This window comes from Maniola jurtina, chromosome 13 (assembly GCF_905333055.1).
Source record: "Maniola jurtina chromosome 13, ilManJurt1.1, whole genome shotgun sequence".
Lineage (NCBI taxonomy): Eukaryota > Metazoa > Arthropoda > Insecta > Lepidoptera > Nymphalidae > Maniola > Maniola jurtina.
Window position 1 is genome coordinate 14,240,324 of NC_060041.1, and position 23,634 is coordinate 14,263,957.

Here is a 23,634-nt window from a genome sequence, read left to right on the forward strand (position 1 = left end):
TGTTCCCCGATTACTCAAAGACCCCTGGACCGATTTGGAATTTTTTTTTTTTGTTTGAAAGGGTATACTGTGCAGGTGGTCCCATATAAATTTGGTGAAAATCTGATGAATATCTTCTGAGATGGAGAACAGAACTCCTCAATGGATAGGAGCAAATTGCTCGCGATCAGTGTAATAGCTTAGTAAACAGTAGGGTTTTAACTGGGCTTAGCATATTATAGTACAGTGGGGGCACTAAATATTGTGAAATAAAAAAAAATCAAAAGAAAAATAAAACCGACTTCAAAACCACAAACACTAAAAAGTAAATAAAAAATAACTTTTGTTTAGCTACACTTGTAATGTGCCTAGGTATGAAGTCGGGCGAGCTTCACTCTTGGATTTCTAATTTTGTTTCAATATGCTCGCTCGACTTTTCGCTCGAAAATTTTTTTTAACTATACGCCTTGCCCATTGCCATTTCAGCTTCAAAACTGAGCTATGTCGGTTACTCTGGTTCACCTACGGATCTTCTCCTTTCTAATTTGATCACGTAAAAAACTCATGGCTCTCTTCATCGCCCGAGCGATCCTGCGCTTTCTTATGAGGCCCATATTATTATAGTTCGGATCCATATATCATCACTAGCAACACGCACTTTTTGAAGAATTCATTGTCTTGAAGTACTGATGATTATAGCAGTTAATTTTGCACTAAATTCAACTCAACTCAAAATGTTTTTATTCAATTAAACTTTTACAAGTGCTTTGTGAATCGTCAAAAAAATCTACCACTGGTTCGGAATGCCGTTCCTACCGAGAAGAACCAGCAAGAAACTCGGCGGTTGCTCTTTTCAAGTACATATTCAATTTACAATAATAATATTTAAAAAAATATAAAAGAAAGTCCAAAGTTTCATGATAATGTTATCCTAACAGGTGCAGGATTCGGTTCAACCCTCGGAGCTTCCGTCGGTAAAGGAACAACCTTCGGCACTGGAACATCTACTCTGGGCTCTTCAGCAACAGGCCTTGCAGCTAAAGGCTACGGATCGACTGCTGCCTTCGGAGGGAACCGAGGTGCTTACATAATCCAAAATCTAATTTAGCATCCCCAAAATGTGTTTTACATCGTCTACAGTTAAAACATAACAGCAATCGAAAAAAAAATTTACTAGTGGTGGGACCACGAACCTATCACAAATATTTCATACTACCGACCCGCGACTTCGTTCGCGTGGATATAGGTTTTTAAAAATCCCGTAGGAACTCTTTATTTTTACGGGATGAAAAGAAGCCTATGTGTTAATCTAGATTCTAGACCCTAAATTCTAGGGTATAATCTATATTCATTCCATATTTGAGCCAAACCCGTCCAGTAGTTTTTGCGTGAAAGAGTAACAAACATACACACCTACACACATACACGCAAACTTTCGCCTTTATAATATTATATACTGTGATGTCATAATAATTGCTTTTATTTTGTCTAGGTATTTCAACGGTCGCCCCAGTAACAAGATTCGGCACAGGAATCAAATCAACGAGCCAATCAAACTTCGTTGGCATTGACTCCCTCTCCGCTGGCAGCGAAGCCTCTGGCATTTTCAGACCTGGCGCGGTTGGCACAGTCCTCAAACCTGGCATCCCCTACCTACCGCCCGTAGACAATACTAACAGTGGAACTAACATTGTAAGCTCTACCGTATTGCCTACCCCTACCTTCGTGCCTACCCCTACCTTCGTACCTACCCCAAGACCTGTCGTAACCGCTAAGCCCACCTACCTTCCCCCTGTGACCTCTACCGCTGCCCCTGGGTATCTACCCCCGATTGGAGAGCAGACGATTCAGAGAGAAACCATAGTGCCTCCTTACTCCGAAGGATCGTTGATTTTGGACCAGAACAGACCCGGCCGCTTCAAGCCTACCACTGTACCAGTTCTTATTCCAAGTAAGTTTATTCAAATATTTAGATTTTTTCTAGCGACTGCTAAAACTAGAGTTTGAAATAGGGATGCTACTCACAGCATGCCAAATAGTCAACGACCAAGATCCCATGACTTCAGACGTCTCTTATTTTCTAGGAAATAAGACAAAATCAAATCAAATCAAAATGTGTGTAACAGATAAAGTACCTTATGTACTACGAGTTAGTGCCGATTTCCCCAACGTCGAGTGACGTTTAACCGAGGAATAAATTGGGGGTAATGACAGTTTTTGTATTGAAAATCTGCCTAGATATCAATTTTAGTCTCGGATAAGACTTATAAGTTTGTAAAATCGTATTTCTACTAGCTTGGACATCCAGTTTATAGGTAGGCAGGTAGGTAATGTAAAACATTACTCACTTTCATTCAATTCTCAGTCCTGTTTTTTATGTATCTTTTATGCATCTTGGATCAGTATAAGTACCTACATACTTGATAGAAAATGTCAAATAATAATCTAATGAAAGTTATTCTAGTGCTCTTTTAATTATTATTTATTAGTAATAATTATTATTTTGATATTATGAGGTCATCCGTGTCACTGTCAGCAGGTGTCCAGGCCAATAAATAAATAATAGATATATTTAAAGAACTGGATTAACAACATAATTTGTTCGTTTGTAAAAAGTCAAGTTTTAATTATAATATTACGTTGTGAACAGCAACCAGTTTTTATCCGAGACATAACAAATGCATGATAAAAAAAAGTTTGTTTCCTAGCATCTACTAGCTATAAGTCCACGTTCACACGGATGCTTTTCTACGCGGGTTAATAAAGGACTAGACTGAAGCAAATGCTGCCGTGTTTGCGATAAATCCTACTAAACTACACTTATAAATTACTGTCAGTCACTCACTCACTGGTAGAGATCTCTTATAGAGAAAAGTGCTTCCCTGTCCTCTTTTTCTTTCTTTTCTCTTTATTGTTACAACTTACTGGTGCAAAATAAAAAACAAATACAATAATCAAGTTTGTTTGTAAGTGTTAGTAAGTTGGATTTTCGGTTTTTTAAACGCTTGCTGAACGATCTTCCTTCTGATCTGAGTTTCATGCTTCTACTCTATGCAGCATTAAAATCCATTAACTGTGGTTTTTTCAAGACACAAAATATTTGAATAAAATCTTAAACCACAGCAGAAATACGATCTTTATCACAGTGATGTATTTTCAACAATCAGCGATTATAGGTATGAGTAGTTTTGATGTCGTTCGACGATATTTTAACGCGCGTTAGTAAACGCCTATGTGAACCACGGCTAACTATGATAACATTCAGGTAGTCATTATATTTTTTTTAATTTATCGCGATGTTTACGTAAATTGCAGAATATTTATAATAGCAAAGCTCATTAGCTTGGCTTTAATAAATGGATCCTGGTATGATTACAATTATACCTACTGTTTTCAAGTTTCACACGGATTTATCCCTTCTGATACCTTTACATAAACAAGTGTAAATAAAAAATTTATAACACCCCCGACAAGTGAAGGTTAAGTGTGAAGTGGGATTTGAACCGCCGACCTTTCGGAATTCAGTCCGCTCCTTAACCGTTGAGCTATCGAGGCTCTTTTCTCCATACTTACTTATAAACTTGTTCAAAACAGGCGACGTCCCCTCTGGCTGCGCCGCCGCTCTCAAATGCACACCCATCGAGTACTGTACCGCGGAAGGAGTCATCTCCAACACCACAGTCTACCTTACCAGGGACCAAGACGCTTACAGAGTGCCTCTTACTGTGAGTATGATCATCCTACCCGACTGCAGCGAAGCACAAAAGCAGGGTTATTTGTTTTATCTGTATGTATGTCCGCTCTTAACTACTTAAGGGTTCTACTGATTTTTTTGATATAAACTGATAAATGTTACGTCATCAGATTTGTCTTGATGACGCGAATGTGGGAACATACATTCTTAAAAAATCAAAATAGTGGTTTTTATGTGCTTTAGTCTGCGCGGGCTGAAAAAAGTGCAGTCCAAATCGCAGTCTAGGATTTTTTTTTAATTTTTAAATTACTTGTTACACTACTGCCCAAAACAAGGAATGTAATGTTTTCGGGGTCCATTGTATGTATGTGAACTTCTTTATTCCACCATAACTTCTAAATGTCTGAACATATTTAGATGTATGGGGTATCGTTAGAATCCTTACATTATCCTGAGAGACAATAGCCATTTTTTTTTGAAAAAATTCAGTATGGCGCCATTAGGCAATTTTAAAAAATTCTTCAATTATTTGCCCTTTAAAAGAACCAGACCTTAAGCCGTGCAAAAGGCAGTCGGGTTTTGTATTCTTTTTAAAGTTAAGTACTTGTTTAATAATTTGGTTGTTCTACAGGACTGTAAAGACGTAGCGTCCGGTATCATAGGCAAGTGCTGCAGAGACCCCTACTACACAGACCCCTGGCCAGTCAACCAGCTCGGCCAATGGGTGCCCGGCGTGTTCGGCGGCAACGACGGCAAATACGTGCCAGACAGCAAAGTCAGCCCTAACAACGTCCGCCCCACTGTCACTGTCCGACCTCCCGTCACCGGATCGGTTCTTCTTAACAACTTCATGTAAGTATTTTCAATAGGGTATTTCCAAAAGCCATGATAGCCTAGTCGTTAAGCCCGCCTCGTATTCGTGAGATCGCGGGTTTGATCCCAGGCACGTATAAATAGGTACCTACCGCTAACTTTTCGGAGTTACGTGCGTTTTAGGGAATTAAATATCACCCTGAAGTAGCCTGAACGTTTTGATTCCTTTGAAGGGTCTTGACACGACTGACAAAGAAACGATGCTATAAGGGATCCTTTTTAGGGCTCCGTACCTCAAAAGGAAAAAGGGAAACCCTCAGTGTGCGAGTCTGACTCGCACTTGGCCGGTTCTCTGGAGATACCTAAGGAACCCCAAAAACACACAAACATGCCGACTCACTCTGCGTTCTCCGAGAGACTATCAACTATCAATCAATTGCGTGTTATCTACACTCCTCTTACTCAGATAAACTTATAATAAGTACAGCCTTTCGTCTCTCTATCTATTAGGTAGTGGAATTTTAAATAAAAACCGTTAAACACTTATTAAATTAACCCTTACATATAAATTAAAACCCAGCGGGTTGGCTATATTTTCTATTCAACTAAAGTTTTTTTACATTTGCCAAATTGCAGCTCGCTTTATGATAACGTTTTGTCCACAGCACACCCACGGTACCAGTCACCTACAGACCTGCCGTAACCCCAGTGACTCCAGTTACCCCCTTCCCCGCGAAGGGTCAGTTTGGACTCGGGGGTCAGGGGCAATTCGGCGTCGGCGGTCAGGGTCAATACGGCCAGGGGAACAGGGGCCAAGTCGGAATTGTCGGAGGAGGTGAGATGATTTTTTTTAACTTTTCGATCACATTAGCGATTTTTCTTTCAACTGTTTTGCAGCTTTTACCACTGGAGTTGATAGAACTATCTACATTTGGTACATCAATAGATTTTCTGGCACGCGTTAAAAATGGCGAGAGAATACAACTTAAAATATATTGATAAGGAAAATTTTACTGCCTTACATCTGTCTGAATTTTTTATCGTTCCAATTCTATGCATATAAATAGATAAGTACAACTTAACATAAAACTTAAATAATTTTGATAACTATAATATAAGTTTCGTAATAATGACCTATTTCTATACAGTTTAACATGAGTTTAACAAATTAGCCGGGTGAATTGTCATTGTTGATTTTTGTTTTTTCATGTCCCTATTAACATCATAATATTATGTATGTAGGTACCTGCATGGAATGCAAACAAATAAATGAAATACAGTAATATGTTTTCCTTTATTCTGTAAAAAATGTATAAAATATAGAGACATTTTGATATAATATCGATAATTTGACCTTTTAATGCTTAGTAGCTATTTACATTTTTTATTGTTTTATAGACTGTAAATGATTCAAGATTGATTTGCATCAATAAAAAGGAACTAACATTCCGTAGTTAAATTAATGTCTTGATTTGTTACCAAATTGTTTTCTTAATCAAATATTCATGGAAACGTCTTGTAAGAAAATATTTTCCATTGATATTCGTATTCAAGCATTCCAAACGCGTCATCGTCTATCCATGAAGTAACGTATTTCTAATGGCATTGCTTTATTTTTGTACAGTGATTCCATAAAGTAAATAATCATGGATTTTGTGAATACAATACAATAATAGAATATTGTGTATACATAATAATTGTCACTGCGCGTCGCTGATTGCTTGTACGAATAATACGTGTAACCAACATCCTAAAATGATCGCACATCTATATTGCACAGTAGCCTGTAAACTTTTTAAATTGTTCAGCAGGTACTCGAATTGCAATAAAACGTCATCTTTACGAAAACTTCACATAAATTCCGTGCGTACAGATTTACGTCTGCAAACGCATTTCTTTGATATAACATGGTTAGATAAACAGCTTTACTTTAAATCCAAATGTGTACATTATGACCTTTTAAAATGTAGACCGTAGTCCGTACCTAATAATATTAATTCTTGTGAAATAATCTAACACTAAAAAATTGTCACACAGGTCAAATCGGATCAGGATCTCAAGTGAACTCAGCCTTCGCCAATGGGCAAAGGGGACAGGGAACTCTCGTGTCGCAGGGTAAAGGGCAATACGGCCAGGTTGGAGTGGGGCAAATTGGTGTTGTCGGAACAGGGCAATACGGAGTTACTGGCCAGGTATGTTCCTTTTTTTTTGGCAATAGCTGATAAGATTGTTACTTTTGAATTCCAAATGTATTTTTTTTATGAATCGCTAAAAATATACATAGTTTGCTAAATTACACAAAAAATAATTTAAAATGCTTATTATCTAATTCATTATTTTCTATACTTAAAAATCATAAGTATCAAAAGCTGTTTATATACGAGATTAAAATTAAGATTGATTAGGTACCTACATTAATTAAATGAATTTTGTTAATGGATGTTTCAAATATTCAAATAAAAAGTATATAAATTATATAAAACATTCCGCAGACATAAATTGTCTGAGTTACATCAATTTTGAGTAACATATTATAAACATAATAATATAAAAATCGGCACGCTCTATTTAACATGTTAATTAATGGTGTCTGGCCTATTAAGTTTTAAGTAGATACATTTAATTTAAATATATAAATTATATTTTATGCACCAGTAAAACATTAATAAATTGTGTGCGTTTTTTTTAGTTTGTATGGGTTAGTTTACGCACTGCACTTAGGTACTTCATATTTTAATTTTGAGTTTGAAGCGGAAGCGAAAAATATTGTAAGGTCTACGGCTCCAATCTAGGACTATCCGGATTTCAGCCCACCCTTAAACTATTAAACTGTTGAATCGTAATTAAATAATTTTCCAGTAATTTTATTTAGTTATTTAAGTTTTGTTGCAACTTTTTTTGAAAAAAAAAACCTAGATTAGTTTTATGGTGAAAAAATCAGGCAAATTACCGTGTGTTGTCATAAAACATAGCAAAATCCTTTTTGAATTTTAAATAACGGAAATCGTCAATTAGTTTTAGTAGAGCTTAATAAATATTAAGATAACGATTATAAAATACTTAATATTAAAATAACTAGACTATATAAATGATTAATGCCTTTTAAATTGATTTGCCTACTTTACAAAACAAACATGATCAATTAGGATTAATTCAGTCATTTTAAATTTAAATGTATTATTTAAAGTAGATCAATTATTGCTTAAAATTAATGCTACCCGGAGTACCTACAATGCAATGTGATTAAAAAATTTTTTCAGCACTTCACACATCACAGTTAGATGAAAAGTTTTCCTTATACAAATATATTAAAGGTGAAATATTTCATTGTCCACAGGGTCAATACGGTGTCGGACAAAAAGGCGTTGGTGTGACCCAAGGAGCAGGATTTGGCGTGACCACAGGTCAAGGCTTTGGTGTGACTCAGGGACAAGGCTTAGGTGTGACTCAAGGACAAGGCTTAGGTGTGACTCAAGGACAAGGGTTAGGAGTGATCGCTGGACAGGGTCAATATGGAGCTCAAGGACAAGGCGTGTTAGTGTCCCAAGGTGAAGGGCAATATGTATCCCAAGGCACTGGAACACTTGTGAGTCAAGGAGTCGGACAAGGAGTACGCCAAGGCCAAGGAGCTATTGTGTCACAGGGTGTGGGAGGTCTAGTCAGTAAGGGTGAAGGAAGTCTAGTCGGTCAAGGCCAAGGAGCATTCGTTTCCCAAGGTGTTGGCCAAGGTGTACGCCAAGGTCAAGGAGCATATGTCTCTCAAGGTGTTGGCCAAGGTGTACGCCAAGGTCAAGGGGCATATGTCTCTCAAGGAGTGGGACAGGGAGTTCGTCAAGGCGAAGGAGCTTACGTTTCACAAGGAGTTGGCCAAGGCGTCCGTCAAGGCGAAGGTGCTTACGTTTCACAAGGAGTTGGCACAGGCATTCGCCAGGGGCAAGGTGCTTTTGTTTCACAAGGAGTTGGCACAGGCATTCGCCAGGGGCAAGGTGCTTTCGTTTCCCAAGGAGCTGGAGAAGTTGTTAGCCAAGGCGCTGGACTAGGCGTATCTCAAGGATTCGGCCAAGGCGTATCTCAAGGCTCAGGACTAGGTGTATCACAAGGATCAGGACTAGGCGTATCACAAGGCTCAGGACTAGGTGTATCACAAGGATCAGGACTAGGCGTATCACAAGGCTCAGGGCTAGGTGTATCACAAGGATCAGGACTTGGAGTATCCCAAGGCTTTGGACAAGGCGTATCACAAGGCTCAGGGCTAGGTGTATCACAAGGATCAGGACTTGGAGTATCCCAAGGCTTTGGACAAGGTGTATCACAAGGCTCAGGGCTAGGTGTATCACAAGGATCAGGACTTGGAGTATCCCAAGGCTTTGGACAAGGCGTATTACAAGGCTCAGGACTAGGCGTCTCTCAAGGCTCAGGGCTAGGAGTATCCCAAGGTTTCGGACAAGGTGCCATACAAGGACAGGGCGAGCTTGTTTCCCAAGGATTTGGCACGGGAGTCCAAACAGGACAAGGCCAATATGAGACCCAAGGTCAAGGTGCACTAGTGTCCCAAGGCTTCGGACAAGGAATTCGCCAAGGACAAGGCCAATATGTGAGCCAAGGTGGTGGAGTGATCACATCACAAGGATTCGGTCAGGCCATTCGTCAAGGAGTTGGGCAAATTGTGACCCAAGGGCAAGGCCAGCTCGTGAGCCAGGGACAAGGTTACGGAGTTGAAAATGACTATGGAGAGTCTGTGAACAGAGTGTTCCTCACTCGGTACACCGGTGGAAGCGGAAAATGTGGAGTTTTGAATGTAAGTAGCAATTTTTTATAAATTACTTATACCCTTCCCTATTATATTCCTTCCCATATTCCCTCCCTAACGGCTGTTGCTTCCATAATACTCCTGCTATAATTTTTTTTCTTTGTTTCAAATTTTATTATCAGGTCTCCATTAAAAGGATTATTTTTAAGCCTAGTTATTGAAGATTTTAAAAAGCACTTTAGGTATAATTATTAATTCCTAAGTAGCTAATTTGTCTACGTAAGGCAAAGACTGTTCTTATTGAACCTGACCTTAATTCCAAGAATTTTCGAAGCCAAAGACTTTTTTTTTAATCTTTTAGGTACTAGGTACGACATGAATCCAACTGGTGTGTTTTGAAATTAAGAACGTGTTTTCGGTTTAAATGTCTTTAGATAAACCGAAGACCTTTATATTTCAGATCAAGCCTTTACAGTTTCAGTTAGGCTTCAGTTTTAAACAGCAATAATTGTATAAGAAACTATCAACTAATGAATACATTTAGGTTCCAATAAAACTAGTATAAATAAGCAATCCTTTACCTATTAAACTTAAAATTTGATGACGCATTTTATTTTATTCGTATGCAATTTATTTCTCAATAGATATTTGTTAATTTGATGCAAATTTTTATTATTATTCGCTCGATTATGGCACACAATCGACTGTATCAATAAATCGAATTAATATAATCGATGATTTTTGCATTAAACCAATCAAGGGCAAAATAGCCAAATATGGCTGACTCATCTTAAAACGTGACAGGACGAATAGAAATATTGATAAAAATGTACGACGTTCGCAGTTTATTGCAAAATCTGCAATTTGCGCTAGAAACGTCTTCAGCACACCGATGTACTCCTACTGTGGGTTTCCAACGTGTCACACTTATGTCACAGTTGGGGACTTTTTTAACGCCCGACCCAAAAAGAGGGGTGTTATGAGTTTGACGTATGTATCTGTGTATCTGTCTGTGGCATCGTAGCTCCTAAGCTAATGAACCGATTTTAATTTAGTTCTTTTTGTTTGAAAGGTGGCTTGATCGAGTGTTCTTAGCTATAATCCAAAAAAATCGGTTCAGCCGTTTGAAAGTTATCAGCTGTTTTCTAGAAAATATGATATTATATATTTCATGTAGGCTAACTCATGGCGCTTATAACGCATCAAGCTCTACCAAGTACACAATATGCAGATGTAACCTTACTATTGATTGGTGTAAGGAATTTTGTGATTGCAACACCATTTCGTCGAGTCGGTTAAAAGTTAAAACATCAAATGTCATGTTAATATACATACGTAGGTTTCGTAAGCACCGGTTTCGTGCCGTCTTAGTGTTCAGATGTAGGTAACGAATTTATGGCAACTGCTACAAATATTTGTTTATCTAGTTATTTAGGAGCCTAACTTTTGCCTGTTTCTTCTCGGTAGAAGATACGTTCAATGTACAGAAAGTGACACCAAAACAACATTAATGTGCCTTTGTAACCAAATTAATACTAATATTATAAATGCGAAAGTGTGCCTGTCTGTCTGTCTGCTACGTTTTCACGGCTCAACCGCTGAACCGATTTTAACGAAAGGTACAGAGTTAGTTCACATCCCGGGGACGGAACATAGGCTACTTTTTATCCCGGAAAAGCAAAGAGTTCCCACGGGATTTACATCATCTAGTATTATATAGGCATACTAGGATTCAGTGCTTAAGAGGTGAAAGCCTAGTAGTTAAGACAAGGGCCCGGGATTCAAACCCGTCGAATCATGTGCGTTTTAGGCAATTTTAAACTATTATTTGCTTGCGTTTTAAGCAATTAAACTGTCATTTGTTTTAACGGTGAAGGAAGGGTGAAGGAAACATTGTGAGGAAACCAGCAGCCTGAGATAAAGACTGAATATAATATCTAAAAAACCTTTACTCAACACAGGCAAATAAAATATCACCAAAGCACCCATAAAATTTGTTCTAAGCAATATTAAATGCATAATGTAGTTAATAAATAAAAATTACTATTCGACAAATCATTAAAATGACTTGAAAGGACTAAATAAATTCACAAGCGTAGAGATTTATTACACGCTGTATCCGGGACTGAAATTATTAAATTCGCATTTATTTATTATATTTTAGAGGTCCTTAACTTTTATAATCTGCATAAAAATTAACATCTTAATGCTACGAGTTTAAGATCCTGTCTTGATTTGAATGATTTCATCCTAGAATTTTAAAATGATGATGATCTATTCGATTACAATATTTTAATGACATTTTAGTATTTTTTTTTTACATATTATTATTGGGTGTCATGACTCATTATGATTATTAAATTATGTATAAAAGTACCTACCTACCTAATACCTGTTAACGAGTTCCCAGATTTTCTTCATCATTTTCTAACATGACATTTTACTAGTCTGGGTATTTACTATGATCACAGAAATCCAAATAATTTATATCTATGATCGCGAGTAAGTTATACAAAGGCATAGAGTATACATAGGCAATTATGAAAACTAATTAGTAATTACCTAATTAAAACTATAGAAGACTAGCGACCTGCCCCGGCTTTGCACGGTTGCTTGAAAATAAAATAGGTATAGCGTAGGTCACTCAGGAAGATTGTAGCTTTCGATTGGTGAAAGAATTTTAAAATCGGTTCAGTAGTTCCAGAGATTACTGCCTACAAACAGACTTACAAACCTCACCTCTTCGTAATATTAGTATTGAAAGGGAAACTATGGTATTTGAAATGGCATTTTTTTCCCCCAGCCCCAAAGACCGGCCGGTAACCGCAACAACATGGAAGTAGACTTCGCCGAGATCCCCTGGCAAGCCATGGTCCTGCTGCAGACGAACAAGAGTCTGCTGTGCGGTGGTGTGATCACCAGGCCTGATGTGGTCGTTACTTCTGCTGCTTGTGTTGATGGGTAAGAACTTAATAGTTTTTGAGTTATGCTTTGTCTGACACTCATATAAACATACACACACCTTCACTCACTCACAAATACACACGTACAAAGCGTGGAAAATGGTGTCTTCAGACACAGGAGTACCTAGTTCTTCTAATACAGCCAAAATAAGGCTTCAACCTCACGGCGCGTTCTCACTATGGTGTTGGAAAAGTGTCGTGAACGACCGTACATACCACGTATACGACAGCATGGTTAACTGTTAATGTAAGCACCTCCATTCAAATAATATGCAAGCCATGACGCTGTAAACTGTACGATCGTCACGACAGAGTGGGAACGCGCTCTTATTGTTTGATATTTTTTTACCTAAGTACTCGTATATGCGTAGAATCGTAAGTTCCACTACACACTCCTTCAGTTTTATTTTAGGGTCCGTATCGAAAGAGTGCCAAAACGGGACTCTTTTAGTAACATTACGCTGTCCTTCCGTCTGTCTGTCAGCGGGCTGTATCTCGTTAACCTGTCCTATTTCTATTTCCGCTATAAAAACAAATAATAAGAAATTAAAAATGGCTGGCATAAAAAAAGTGTTATTTCTTGTATACGGAACCCTTGTGTGCGAATCCAACTCGCACTTGCCTAGTTTTATTTAATTGCACGGGTCTACAACAGCTTTTTCTTTACAGCCTCGACGCCAAGAACGTGCTCATCAAAGGAGGAGAATGGAAGCTAGGAATCGACGACGAACCTCTCCCCTTCCAGATCGTCCAAGTCAAGACCATCCTCCGTCACCCGCTGTACAAGTCCGGCAGCCTTCTCTACGACGCTGCTATCCTGGTACTGACAGAGAACCTGCGATTCGCGAAGAATATCTACCCCATATGTCTGCCAGAGGCTGAGGATACGTATGACGCGTTGTACGCTGGAGAAGGAACCTGTATGGTTACTGGATGGGGCAAACAAGTTCTTCAAGGTTAGTGGAGTTTATTATATTACTAGAGGATGCCCGCAACTTCGTCCGCGTGGATTTAGGTTTATAAAGATCCCGTGGGAACTGTTTGATTTTCCGGGATAAAATGTGTCTATGTCAATTACAGGAACGCAAGTTACCTCGGTATCAAAATACAAATCGGTTAAGCGGATGAATTTTTAGGAATCCCGTGGGAACTCTTTGATTTTCCGGGATAAAAAATAGCCTATGTCCGTCCCCGGGATATAAGCTAACCCTTTATCAAATTTCATCAGAATCGGTTAAACTGTTGGGCCGTGAAAAGGTAGCAGACAGACAGACAGACACACTTTGTTCTCATACAATTTGTAGTTAGTATAACTAATAGTAAAAGTAATGAATTTTGAGCAAAACAAACACGAGTTACAAATTGGCTCAAAAACTGGGGAGTGGAGACCTAGATAATCTCAAAACTGTAAAGCTCACTATTTCATTATAATTACTTAAATTTTTTGATCTAAAGTTCATAGAAATCCTAATTTTTTTAATCGACCTCAAATCTACATCAAAATTAAGAAATGTTTAACTTGTGAATTTCCGAAACCTTGACCTCTGCCGACTCTTAAAGTCTCTTATCTGTATATTGACACAGAAAAGTGTGATTACACTTTGATAAGATAACACATTCTACAGAAGGATTGCGTACTTTCTAGCTAATTGACACTAATTTAACCATTGTGAAAATAACTGGTCAAACTGCGCGTCAGAACACTCGTAAGGCTCTGTTTCCACTTAAGCGGAACGGAGATATTATGTTCAGTCGACCAATCAGATAAATTTTTAAAAGATGAGTTGATAATAATTTTGCAGGTCATTTACTGAATATGATTGGTAGTATTAATTTTTGAAACAATAGTTTTTTTTTAAACTGCCTAAGAAACCAAATAATTTCGATTTCACATTCAGGAAGTACCTGCCCTGAAAAAAATTTGCAAACAAATTCTAAATCGGCACTGATCTCGTTCGGTGTCCTCGGTTTTTAGGGTTCCATACCTCAAAAGGAAAAACGAAAAGGTTGTCTGGCTGTCTGTCTGTCTGTTCTGTTTTGCGTTCAATCGCGTAGCGAAAAGAACCGCGTGGATTTCCACGGTTCCAGGGTTCCGCACCCGAAGAGTGCCAACGGCATTCCATTATTAAGCCTCTGCTGTTCGTCCGTTTGTCCGTCCATCTGTTTGTCTGTCTGTCAGCGGGCTGCATCTTATGAGCCGTAATAGTTAGACAGTTCAAATTTTCACCTAGTGTATTTCTATTGCCGCAATAACAATAACAACAAAGTACAAAAAGTGTTAATCTAGTACGATGGTACGGAACCCATCGTGTGCGAGTCTGGCTCGCACTTGACCGTTTTTATTTTCCTCCACGCGCCTACAGCTGTAAGTTTTTCCGAGTTACTAGTCGTTGGGCAATATGACTAAATTAGTAACTAAGATCGAATTTTTCACATTCCACAATATAAGAATGTCGAGGTTATCGCTTTTTCGTAGGTACTATGAAGTAAACTTCATCTGCCCAAAGATAAACATGTTGCCATCTGGTAAACAAACATAGCGGCGTTTCAAAGCAAGAATAACAACCTTCTACGAGTTACTGTTAGTTTCAAAATTGTTTCAAATCTTTCCACGACATGACTGTGACCACTGGACGTAAAGAAAATTAAACCCGGAAAAATTATACGCCAACTAGCTTATGCTCAATACTTCGTCCGCGTAGACGCGTAGACTAACCAAATATCAATCTTCTATACCCGCGACTTCATCTTCGTGGACTACACAAGTTTTAAGAGAGTCTCTCCGTCACTCGCTCCATACAAACGTAGTTCGTCTCTCATTGGAATACTAACCAATCATACTCAATGGAATTTTGTAGAAACGTTCCGGGAATTAATATCTATGCCTGTGGTTTTGCAGATTTCCGGTAAAATATTCGGTTTCAAAGTTACGCGGTCTTAAAAATTCACATACAAATCTTTCAGCCCCTGTTATTTTAAAACTACATATTTTTTGAAAAATCTAAATCACCACAGGCACAGATATTAGTTTCTAGAATATGTCTGCAAAATTTCATGGACTTTGGTTGATTAATATTGAAATGAAATTGGGACTACGATTGTATGGAGTGAGTGACGGAGAGAGCCCTGTTAAGTCCGTAAGAAAAATGTGTATGATAATAAAATATGGTAAAACAATGTATGTACGTCTGTTAATCGAAAACTGATAAGCTGTGCTTGGAAAATGAAAGCGGGCGCGAATAAGTGTCGAATCCATTTTGTGGGTCATTGTCGGGGCGGTAGCGTCCGCAGAAAACATCAAATACAAATAAAAAGTGATTTAGAACGAATTCCTTGTAATATTATAATTGCCTAAATTAAAGCATGTAAATGTCTCTCTGTTACCTTTACACGGCTTATTTTGACTGAAATTCGTCACAGAAACGAATGAATGCTACATTTTATCCCGAAAAAAAAACCGATTTTTTTTTAAAAAAACGCACGCTAACGAAAGCGCAACCGATCCCTTGTAAAAATATATTATTTAAAAATTAAAACTGATCAATAAAAAAAAAACTGCACTGTTAAGTGCCTAGTCCTTAGTACTGTGCTGCTGTTTTGTTAAACATGACAAAAAAATATACAAGTACTGATTCACAAAAAGTTCAATTATAAAGTAGGTATATGTCCCTTTGAAATTTACCTATTCCAATCATTATTTATTTCAAATAGGTGCACCGGAACAGATTTTTAAACCAATTTTTAAATTGAAGTAAATATAAATGACTATTTTAGTGTGTGTATAATATTTAGAATGCTTAAATTATATTATTAAAAATATAAAACACACAGGAAGACGGAAGAAAGAGACAAATTTTTCAATGCCAAAACAACAATGCAATCAGGTATAATTAATATTCGATATATTTTAATATAATAAACGAATAAATAATCGAAATGTTGTTTTATTCAATAACTAAACATTGAATAATAAATATTTTATTACATAATGAAGGCCTAGTTAGAACAACGGTTCGTGGAATGGCGTTGTATACATATTTGTATGTATCTATGTGAATATGGTGAACCGTACGTAATTTAGCACACTCGTCCTAAATTAATATTTGTGATTGAATATGCAAAATGTTTAAGCACAATTCTGTTTAAGTCTGTATAGTTGAAAGCATAGGAAAAAATTCATAGTTACTCAAAAAATTATTTCAATATGCCTTATGTACTTAAGTAATATATTTAAAGTTTAAGTAATATAATATATATGTCGGTAAAGAGAAACCTTCGAACAAAACTCTATTCTACCAATTGGTAGCATCTAAATAAAGTATTGAAAAATTATGTCGTATATAATATAAATTCTGTCAAACTGATTTTTTTCGTATAAATTGTAGCCTACGTCCAACCGGTCTATGATAAAGAGTCTAAGCCAATTTTGATGAATTAGGGGTCAATACCCCTTATTCATCAAAATCGGCTACGGTGGAACAAAATCATAAACCTTCCTTTGCCTTATGGCTTTGCCATAATCGGGTAAAAATTTAAAATGATTTTAATCATGTCTTAATCATATTTCAAGTGAGTTAATTTAAGTGGAGGGTTCATCGCCCTATACAGAAGATAAATCATCGAACCAAACAATTTTATAAAACTTTCCTACACATCAATTTGTAAGTTTTCTTTTATTTATAGACAGTAACTAAGACTCAAAAATTGTCTTAGCAACAGCTAAAACTTCCCTAACTATGAAAAAAAAACGAATGACACGATCATTTGGAGATCCCAAGGCCAGGCGATAGGTTATTCCATAAAACATCAATTTGCATACAAACGGTCACCAATCGGAATAAATTTAGTTTGAATTCTATCGACGTCTTTTAACTTTTCTTGATTTTAGATTAGAAAATAAGTAATCACTAGTTTTATTAACATAATTGTAATATTATAATGATTTAAAAGGTTTAATGCATTATGTTATTGGCATATGAATAAAATGTTATTAAAAAGATAAAATCGATTTTAATAAATTAAAAATAGTTTCGTTTTAATTTTTTTTTTGCACAATCAGTATTTTGTTATAAAAATTTGTTACTTACCGTAAATCTATAGTAATTATTCGTTACATTATTTCTATCTCATTATAGAGTTTTTCCAAGTAGGCTCCGGAAAAACTTATTATATTCGTCGAATAATAATAGCTCGTTGTGAGTTGGTAGAACTTTGATATTTATAAATTGATGACTTTGCTATAATTTTTATATAATTACGCTATTTACGAAAAAAATTAAACATTAAACTGTGCTTAGTTTAAAAGTTTAACAGATTTTGAGAGTTACTAAAACTAGTCGTATGAGAATGAAAATTAAAAAAAAAACTACTATTAATCAAGCTTGCACCCGAGGGGATACATAAAAATTTTGTTTTTCCCCTCAGCTTACATGTTCAAAACGAACCTAGATAGACAGACGTCAGACACCTCGATACACGTAGCATTTTTATCGTTCCGTACCCCAAGAGACCTTTTAAACATTTGATGTCCGGCCACCTGTCTATCTGTCCGTCTGTCAGCGAGTTAGGTATATCTCATGAAACGTAATAGTTATGTTTCACTGGGTGTGAATCTCTATACCTAACAGCAAATAATAAAGAATTCGAAATGGCCTCCATGTAAACTTAAAAAAGTACATAATCCTGTCTGATGGTACGGAACCCTCCATCCGATTCCAGCCCATGACCGGTTTTTTCTTTCCAAGTGAAGAACGCTAAAAATAAAATAAAATAAATTGCTAAATTTCAAACGAGTTAGTTGCTGTTTCTGCTAACGCTACCACAACCGGTTTTTCATCGGTGACCGACACCGGCGTCGTCGGTTGCGTAATACTACCAGTTTGAAATTTTTGTACACAACCGGCTATCGCTATGTCATATAAGTTCATATGATATGATAATAATATTATTGTTTGTCCTAGGATTTTTGCAAATCTCAACAAAGTCGCTTCCCGCTGTCTGTCCCTCTGTACGCTTAGATCTTTTAAACTACCATCCATCCATCACCTCAGTCATCCATCCTGATGTAGTCGACATTCCATCTTCGCGCACGTAACGTTTTGCATCCTCATTCCTCTTACGCATGGCAAATTCTTCTCTCTAGTAAATCTTCTAGGTAAACGCGTTCCATCTTAGGCCACATCATTACTTTCCATTAGGTGTGATTGTGGTCAAGCACTTGCCTATAAGAAATTAAAAATAAATAAATAGAATGGTTCAAGAGGAAGGTTTATTAGCCGCCGCGGGCAAAGTCTTTAGGCAATGAGGGATTTCGGACCACTCTGATCATAGGCAGACTAAACAAGTACCTACGAAGTAGGTATATTGACTGACATTCTCATTAACAAACATTTTTTAGATAATTAAATAAAGATTTATTCCATATTAATGAATTGCACCATATTGCGTTTATTAGGCTGGTACAATTATTACGAAATTTATCAAAAGTTAAGTAATGTTTGACGTGTGGTATTGGGAGATGGGTGACCGTGAACTCTGTATTGGTTTTGAACCAATTTTGAATGAAATGCAGATAATAATCTATTTAAAATAGATGCAATGTAATCTATAGATGAATGGTTCAAGTTGTTAGATTAGTTTTAGTTATAGGTTTTAATTAATTTAAACCTTACAAAATTTTCTTTCTCTATCCCTTTCTTCGCAAATAATTTTTTTTTATTAGAACCCATAAGCATTATATTTTCGTACGTAAAATACGTTTTTGACATGCAATTTTCATCGAGATTTCCACAATTTTTCCGTTTACAAAACTTACTTTGTCCTACTCAAAAATATTTGAAAATTTTATTTTTTTGTTGACTCTATATTTTCGTGTAGGTACCACCTTATTATCTATTTAAAACATGTTTAAAACCAATAACCAGAGATTAAAATCTGAATGTATTTAGTGCCCAGGTACTTAAATTCTAAACAGATTCAAACGGCTTGGCACCAAATCGTCTATTTATACTTGCATATTAAATTTTAATATGTAACTACCTAGTATTATTACCTCAAATGCACTTATGTATAGACTAGAGATGATGTTCTAAGTTAATCGGGGTGGTAATAGGTAGTATCACACTAATATTATAAAGGCGAAAGTTTGTATGTGTGTGTGTGTGTGTGTGTGTGTGTGTGTGTGTGTGTGTGTGTGTGTGTGTGTGTGTGTGTGTGTGTGTGTGTGTGTGTGTGTGTGTATGTTTGTTACTGCTTCACGCAAAAACTACTGGACGGATTTGGCTGAAATTCGGAATGGAGATAGATAATATCCTGGATTAGCACATAGGCTACTTTTGATCCCGGAAAACCAAAGAGTTCCCACGGGATTTCGAAAAACCTTAATCCACGCAGACGAAGTCGCGGGCGTCAGCTAGTCTCCAATATGGAATGATAAAGTAGGTATGCCTATCAATCTATTACTTTTTAACGCTCTACCAGTCAATATACCAATATTTTATGCCATAAATCACCATCATGATCAAAATTCAAAATATTTTAATTCAATTGAACTTTTACAAGTACTTTTGAATCGTCAAGTGCCCCATCACCAGCCCACTACTGAGCACGAGTCTTTTCATAGAATAAGAAGGGCTTTAGGCCATTGTCCGCCATGATGGCCTATTGGGCATGGGCAGACTTCACATCTTTGAGAACATTTTGGAAAAATCTCAGGCATGCAGGTATCCTCACGATGTTTTCCTTCACCGAGAGTTCCCACGATATTAAAAAAAAGAATCCACGCGGACGAAGTCGCGTTCTGAGCGAAGCTATTCCCTAAGATTATCTAAACAGCAAAATGAGTAACGTTTTATAGTCTGTCATACATTTATTGTATTAAAATTATAACTCCATCAATAAATTGTGGATGTTTTTATAGCTATGTTAATTTGCTAATTTGTGAAGCTTTCCATCTTGCTTCAATGGCACAACGCGAGCGGTTAATTCAAAGTTATGTTGTGTCGTTTGTGTCATAGTTTATTATTATTGAATGCTCTCGGATGCGTTTCATGCACGGCCTTCGACCGCGTATCACACCGAAGTGTGTCACAAGTGGCTAGTTCACTTCTTTAATAACAAAAATTGAAATAATCTGTAGATGGGTCATGGGTATAACTGCTGAAGCCATGATTAGAATAGAATAAATCAGCTTTTTTACCGACTTCAAAAAAAGGAGAAGGTTCTCTGTTCGACTGTATGTTTTTTTCGGCTTTACAAAATTGTATTATAGAACTAGATTAGCTCTTGTATGCATAATATATGCGGTAATAAATTAAATTATATTTTAGTTTTTAGTGTTTGTGGTTATTGAAGTCGGTTTTTTTTCATTATACAAATAAACTTTTACGAAGCACTTTTGCAAAAGTCAAGTGAAGTGGTAATAGCTTAGTGGTTAAGAGCTGGCTTTCTATTTAGGAGGTCGGGAGTTCGGTCCCGGGTACGCACCTCTGACTTTTCGGAGTTATGTGCGTTCGTTCTAAGCAATTATAATATTATTTGCTCACGGTGAAGAAAAACATCATACTAGTACTAGTTAGCATAGTCATGAAACCTGTAGGCCTGAGAGTTTTCACGTTCTCAAATGTATGTGAAGTCTGTCAGTCCACACTGGGTGAAAGTGGCGGACGATGGTCTAAGCCCTTCTCATTCTGCGAGGAGACCCATGTTCAATGGTCCGGCGATGGGTTAGTCATGAAACGCTTTTGAGTTGTGAAATTTTTAAAGTACAAGTGCGCAATGCCATTCGTTCCGAGAATAATCAGCAAGTAACTCGGATGTTCGGTGTTTCAAAACCACCACTAAAAATTACCATGTAAAATTGCCTTCATTAGATTTTCCGTAGATATTGAAGTAATAAAAGCTATGTGCATTGCGAATGCATATATTAAAAGTACGCAATTTCCCCAAGTTTATCCTATTTGAAATCGCAATGCTACTGGACCGGCTAGCGATTGTCATCTGACATTTGACCCAGTGTGAAACCAGTAGCACACTTGGCATAAAAAAAACATAAAAACCGGTCAAGTGCGAGTCGAATTCATACACGAAGGGTTCCGTATCATCGTACAAGATATAACACTAAGTATGTACTTTTTAATAAAATTGGCATGGTGGCCATTATCAAATTTATTATTAATTGTAGTTTATAGCAGCAATTGAAATACATACGCTGTTAATACTCTACGTATTACGGTTCATGAGATACAGTCCGTTGAATGACAGACAGGTGGACGGACAGATAGACGGGCAGCGGTGGCTTAGTAATAGGGTTCCTTCGGATTCAGAACCCTAAAATATTACTCATGTTCCAAGAACTAAGTCGCTAAATTGTTAGAGATTTGGATCTAGATGTTTGATAAACTCTACTTGCAGTAAATTGAGTTGACTAAATAATTTTAAACTTAAATGGCTCTTAGGTATTTACACAAGTACTCGTTTTATCAGTTAACATCTCATTTTTATTTTTATCCTTATCATTTTAATCGATGGCTAAAGGAACATCCATTGTTGGAAGTTTTTTTAGGTTATTCGTTTAACAGCAGACATGAAACAGGGTAGCTTTTTCCAGATTTCAATTCCATATTTTTTCCTAAGGAATTTCAAATAATTCGAAAGAATCGTGGCCTTCTATAATAAAGCATATCACACCATATGCATTGTAATTGTAAAAAAGATTTTGTTTGTGTGTTTGTCCTTCAATCGTGCTACAACGGAGCAAAAATTGATATGGTTTTTTGAAGACTTGCGTTACTTTTTATCTCGGAAAATCAAAAAGTTCACATGAGATCTTTTAAAAACCTTAAGGCACGAGGACGAAGTCGCGGCAATCAGTGCATTTATAGTATTAGTAGTATTAGGGTTAGTAAGACAGGAGGATTAGGTACGCATCCTTGTTAAAAATTAAAATTCAGAAAAGTATTACGCTGAACGGTGTTGTAACGTTAAATAGGCAATTTTACCAATTAACTATGACAAGCAAATAGTTGTGAATGAGCAATTAATAAAATTAATATTTTAGTTACGTAACGGTGCAATTAACGGCCATCGCAGGCCTTGGCGAATATTAGCGAGCGATTGTGAAGCCACCAGTCACCACCACTGCCGTAGCGAAATGTAAGCCCTCTACGAAAGTTTTGGGGTTCCATACCCGAAGCGTGTCTACTACTCTATTACAAAGACTCCGTTGTCCGTCCGTCCGTCTGTCAGGGCTATATCTCGTGAACCGTATTAGGTATGTAGAGAGTTGAAATCGCAGATGTGTATTTCTATTGCCGCCATGACAACGAATATTAAAAAAAAATCAAAATCATGAAAATTAAAAAAAAATCGTTTTTTTAAATTCCAATACAAATAGTCTTTGACCACTAGTTCACCTGCAGGGCAGTGGCGTGCAGGCTATAGAAGCATAAATGCGCTGCTTACCCTAGTCGAAATAGTTCAAGGCTAATTTCCTAAAACGCTACAGGTCGCACCTTAAATAGGGAGTAATGCCTAAGTAATGCCTACCATAGCTTCAAAATTCTGCTGCGGGATGATTCGCTAACTCAGTGTTCAACATTGAATGTTTTTTTTTCTCTCTTGTCTGGCTTTACAAAGATTAATTAGCCAATGTCAAGTTTGTAGTTATTTGTAACAAGTTAGTTAAACTATACAATTATGGACCCCGTCTGTGCCGGCGCTCGCCGACATACGCACGGCACCCCCTTAGAGCGCTTTCCAGTCAGTTTTAACAAAAAAAAACCACTCGAAAAAGGCAGAGCACGTCCGCCAGCCAACACCAACACAGACGAAGTCCCAACATTGAATGATAGCCATCGAGCTTATTGGCATTGGATGGTTTTACATTGCTGCTTCACAGAGTGATACTAAGATATTTTTTCGTAGAAAACCTTCAATGGAATATTAAGAACATAATTTGATAAGGGTTATCATCCTCATCTCTTGAAAAGGTATTCACATACATAGGTAATTCAGTCTGTGCTCCGCTCCACTCGTCTCTAGTCAGTGAAACGCACTTTTAAGCATAGGTTTAAAGATTTCTTACCTTATTAAAATTTGTCTTCAATCAAAAACCTGTTAATTATAATTAATTACCTAAGTTTAATTAAAATCAATTCATTACTCAGAATACCTTGTACGAATAATATAATCTTCGTATGCATAAATATTGAACTATCATTTATTCATTAACCTTTATGCGAAAGAAAGATGGCGATGCAAACATTGCGAAACTTTGACAGATAACATTGAATTGAATTAACGGTTAATTAATGAATTTAACGGTTAATACCACTTTACGCGCTATTAAAATATGTTTGCGAGTACTTTGATCATTAATCTATGCTGTATGCAATATATTTACTTAAAACGATCTACCTACGTAGACTATCTACATA

At 36.8% G+C, this 23,634-nt stretch overlaps 2 protein-coding genes across 16 annotated transcripts in view; both read left to right on the top strand.

Annotated features, from left to right (window-relative positions):
* LOC123871244 (uncharacterized protein C1orf198 homolog) overlaps positions 1–2,214 on the top strand; it is a 504,106-nt gene extending 501,892 nt beyond the window's left edge. The window contains exon 5 of the mRNA XM_045914937.1: positions 2,130–2,214. The gene's annotated coding sequence lies outside the window, so the exon portion shown is untranslated. The remainder of the gene's footprint in view (positions 1–2,129) is intronic.
* The window catches only part of LOC123871224, a 69,411-nt gene that overhangs the window by 40,836 nt on the left and 4,941 nt on the right, over positions 1–23,634 (top strand). For 3 of the 15 annotated variants that reach the window (XM_045914880.1, XM_045914882.1, XM_045914881.1), the window contains 9 exons: positions 918–1,058; positions 1,472–1,930; positions 3,574–3,704; positions 4,305–4,525; positions 5,152–5,321; positions 6,524–6,678; positions 7,824–9,284; positions 12,040–12,197; positions 12,869–13,155. In XM_045914880.1, the coding sequence (XP_045770836.1) occupies positions 918–1,058; positions 1,472–1,930; positions 3,574–3,704; positions 4,305–4,525; positions 5,152–5,321; positions 6,524–6,678; positions 7,824–9,284; positions 12,040–12,197; positions 12,869–13,155 (3,183 nt within the window). The remainder of the gene's footprint in view (positions 1–917; positions 1,059–1,471; positions 1,931–3,573; positions 3,705–4,304; positions 4,526–5,151; positions 5,322–6,523; positions 6,679–7,823; positions 9,285–12,039; positions 12,198–12,868; positions 13,156–23,634) is intronic. The other 12 variants (XM_045914890.1, XM_045914893.1, XM_045914889.1 and 9 more) reach the window with 12 other exon arrangements.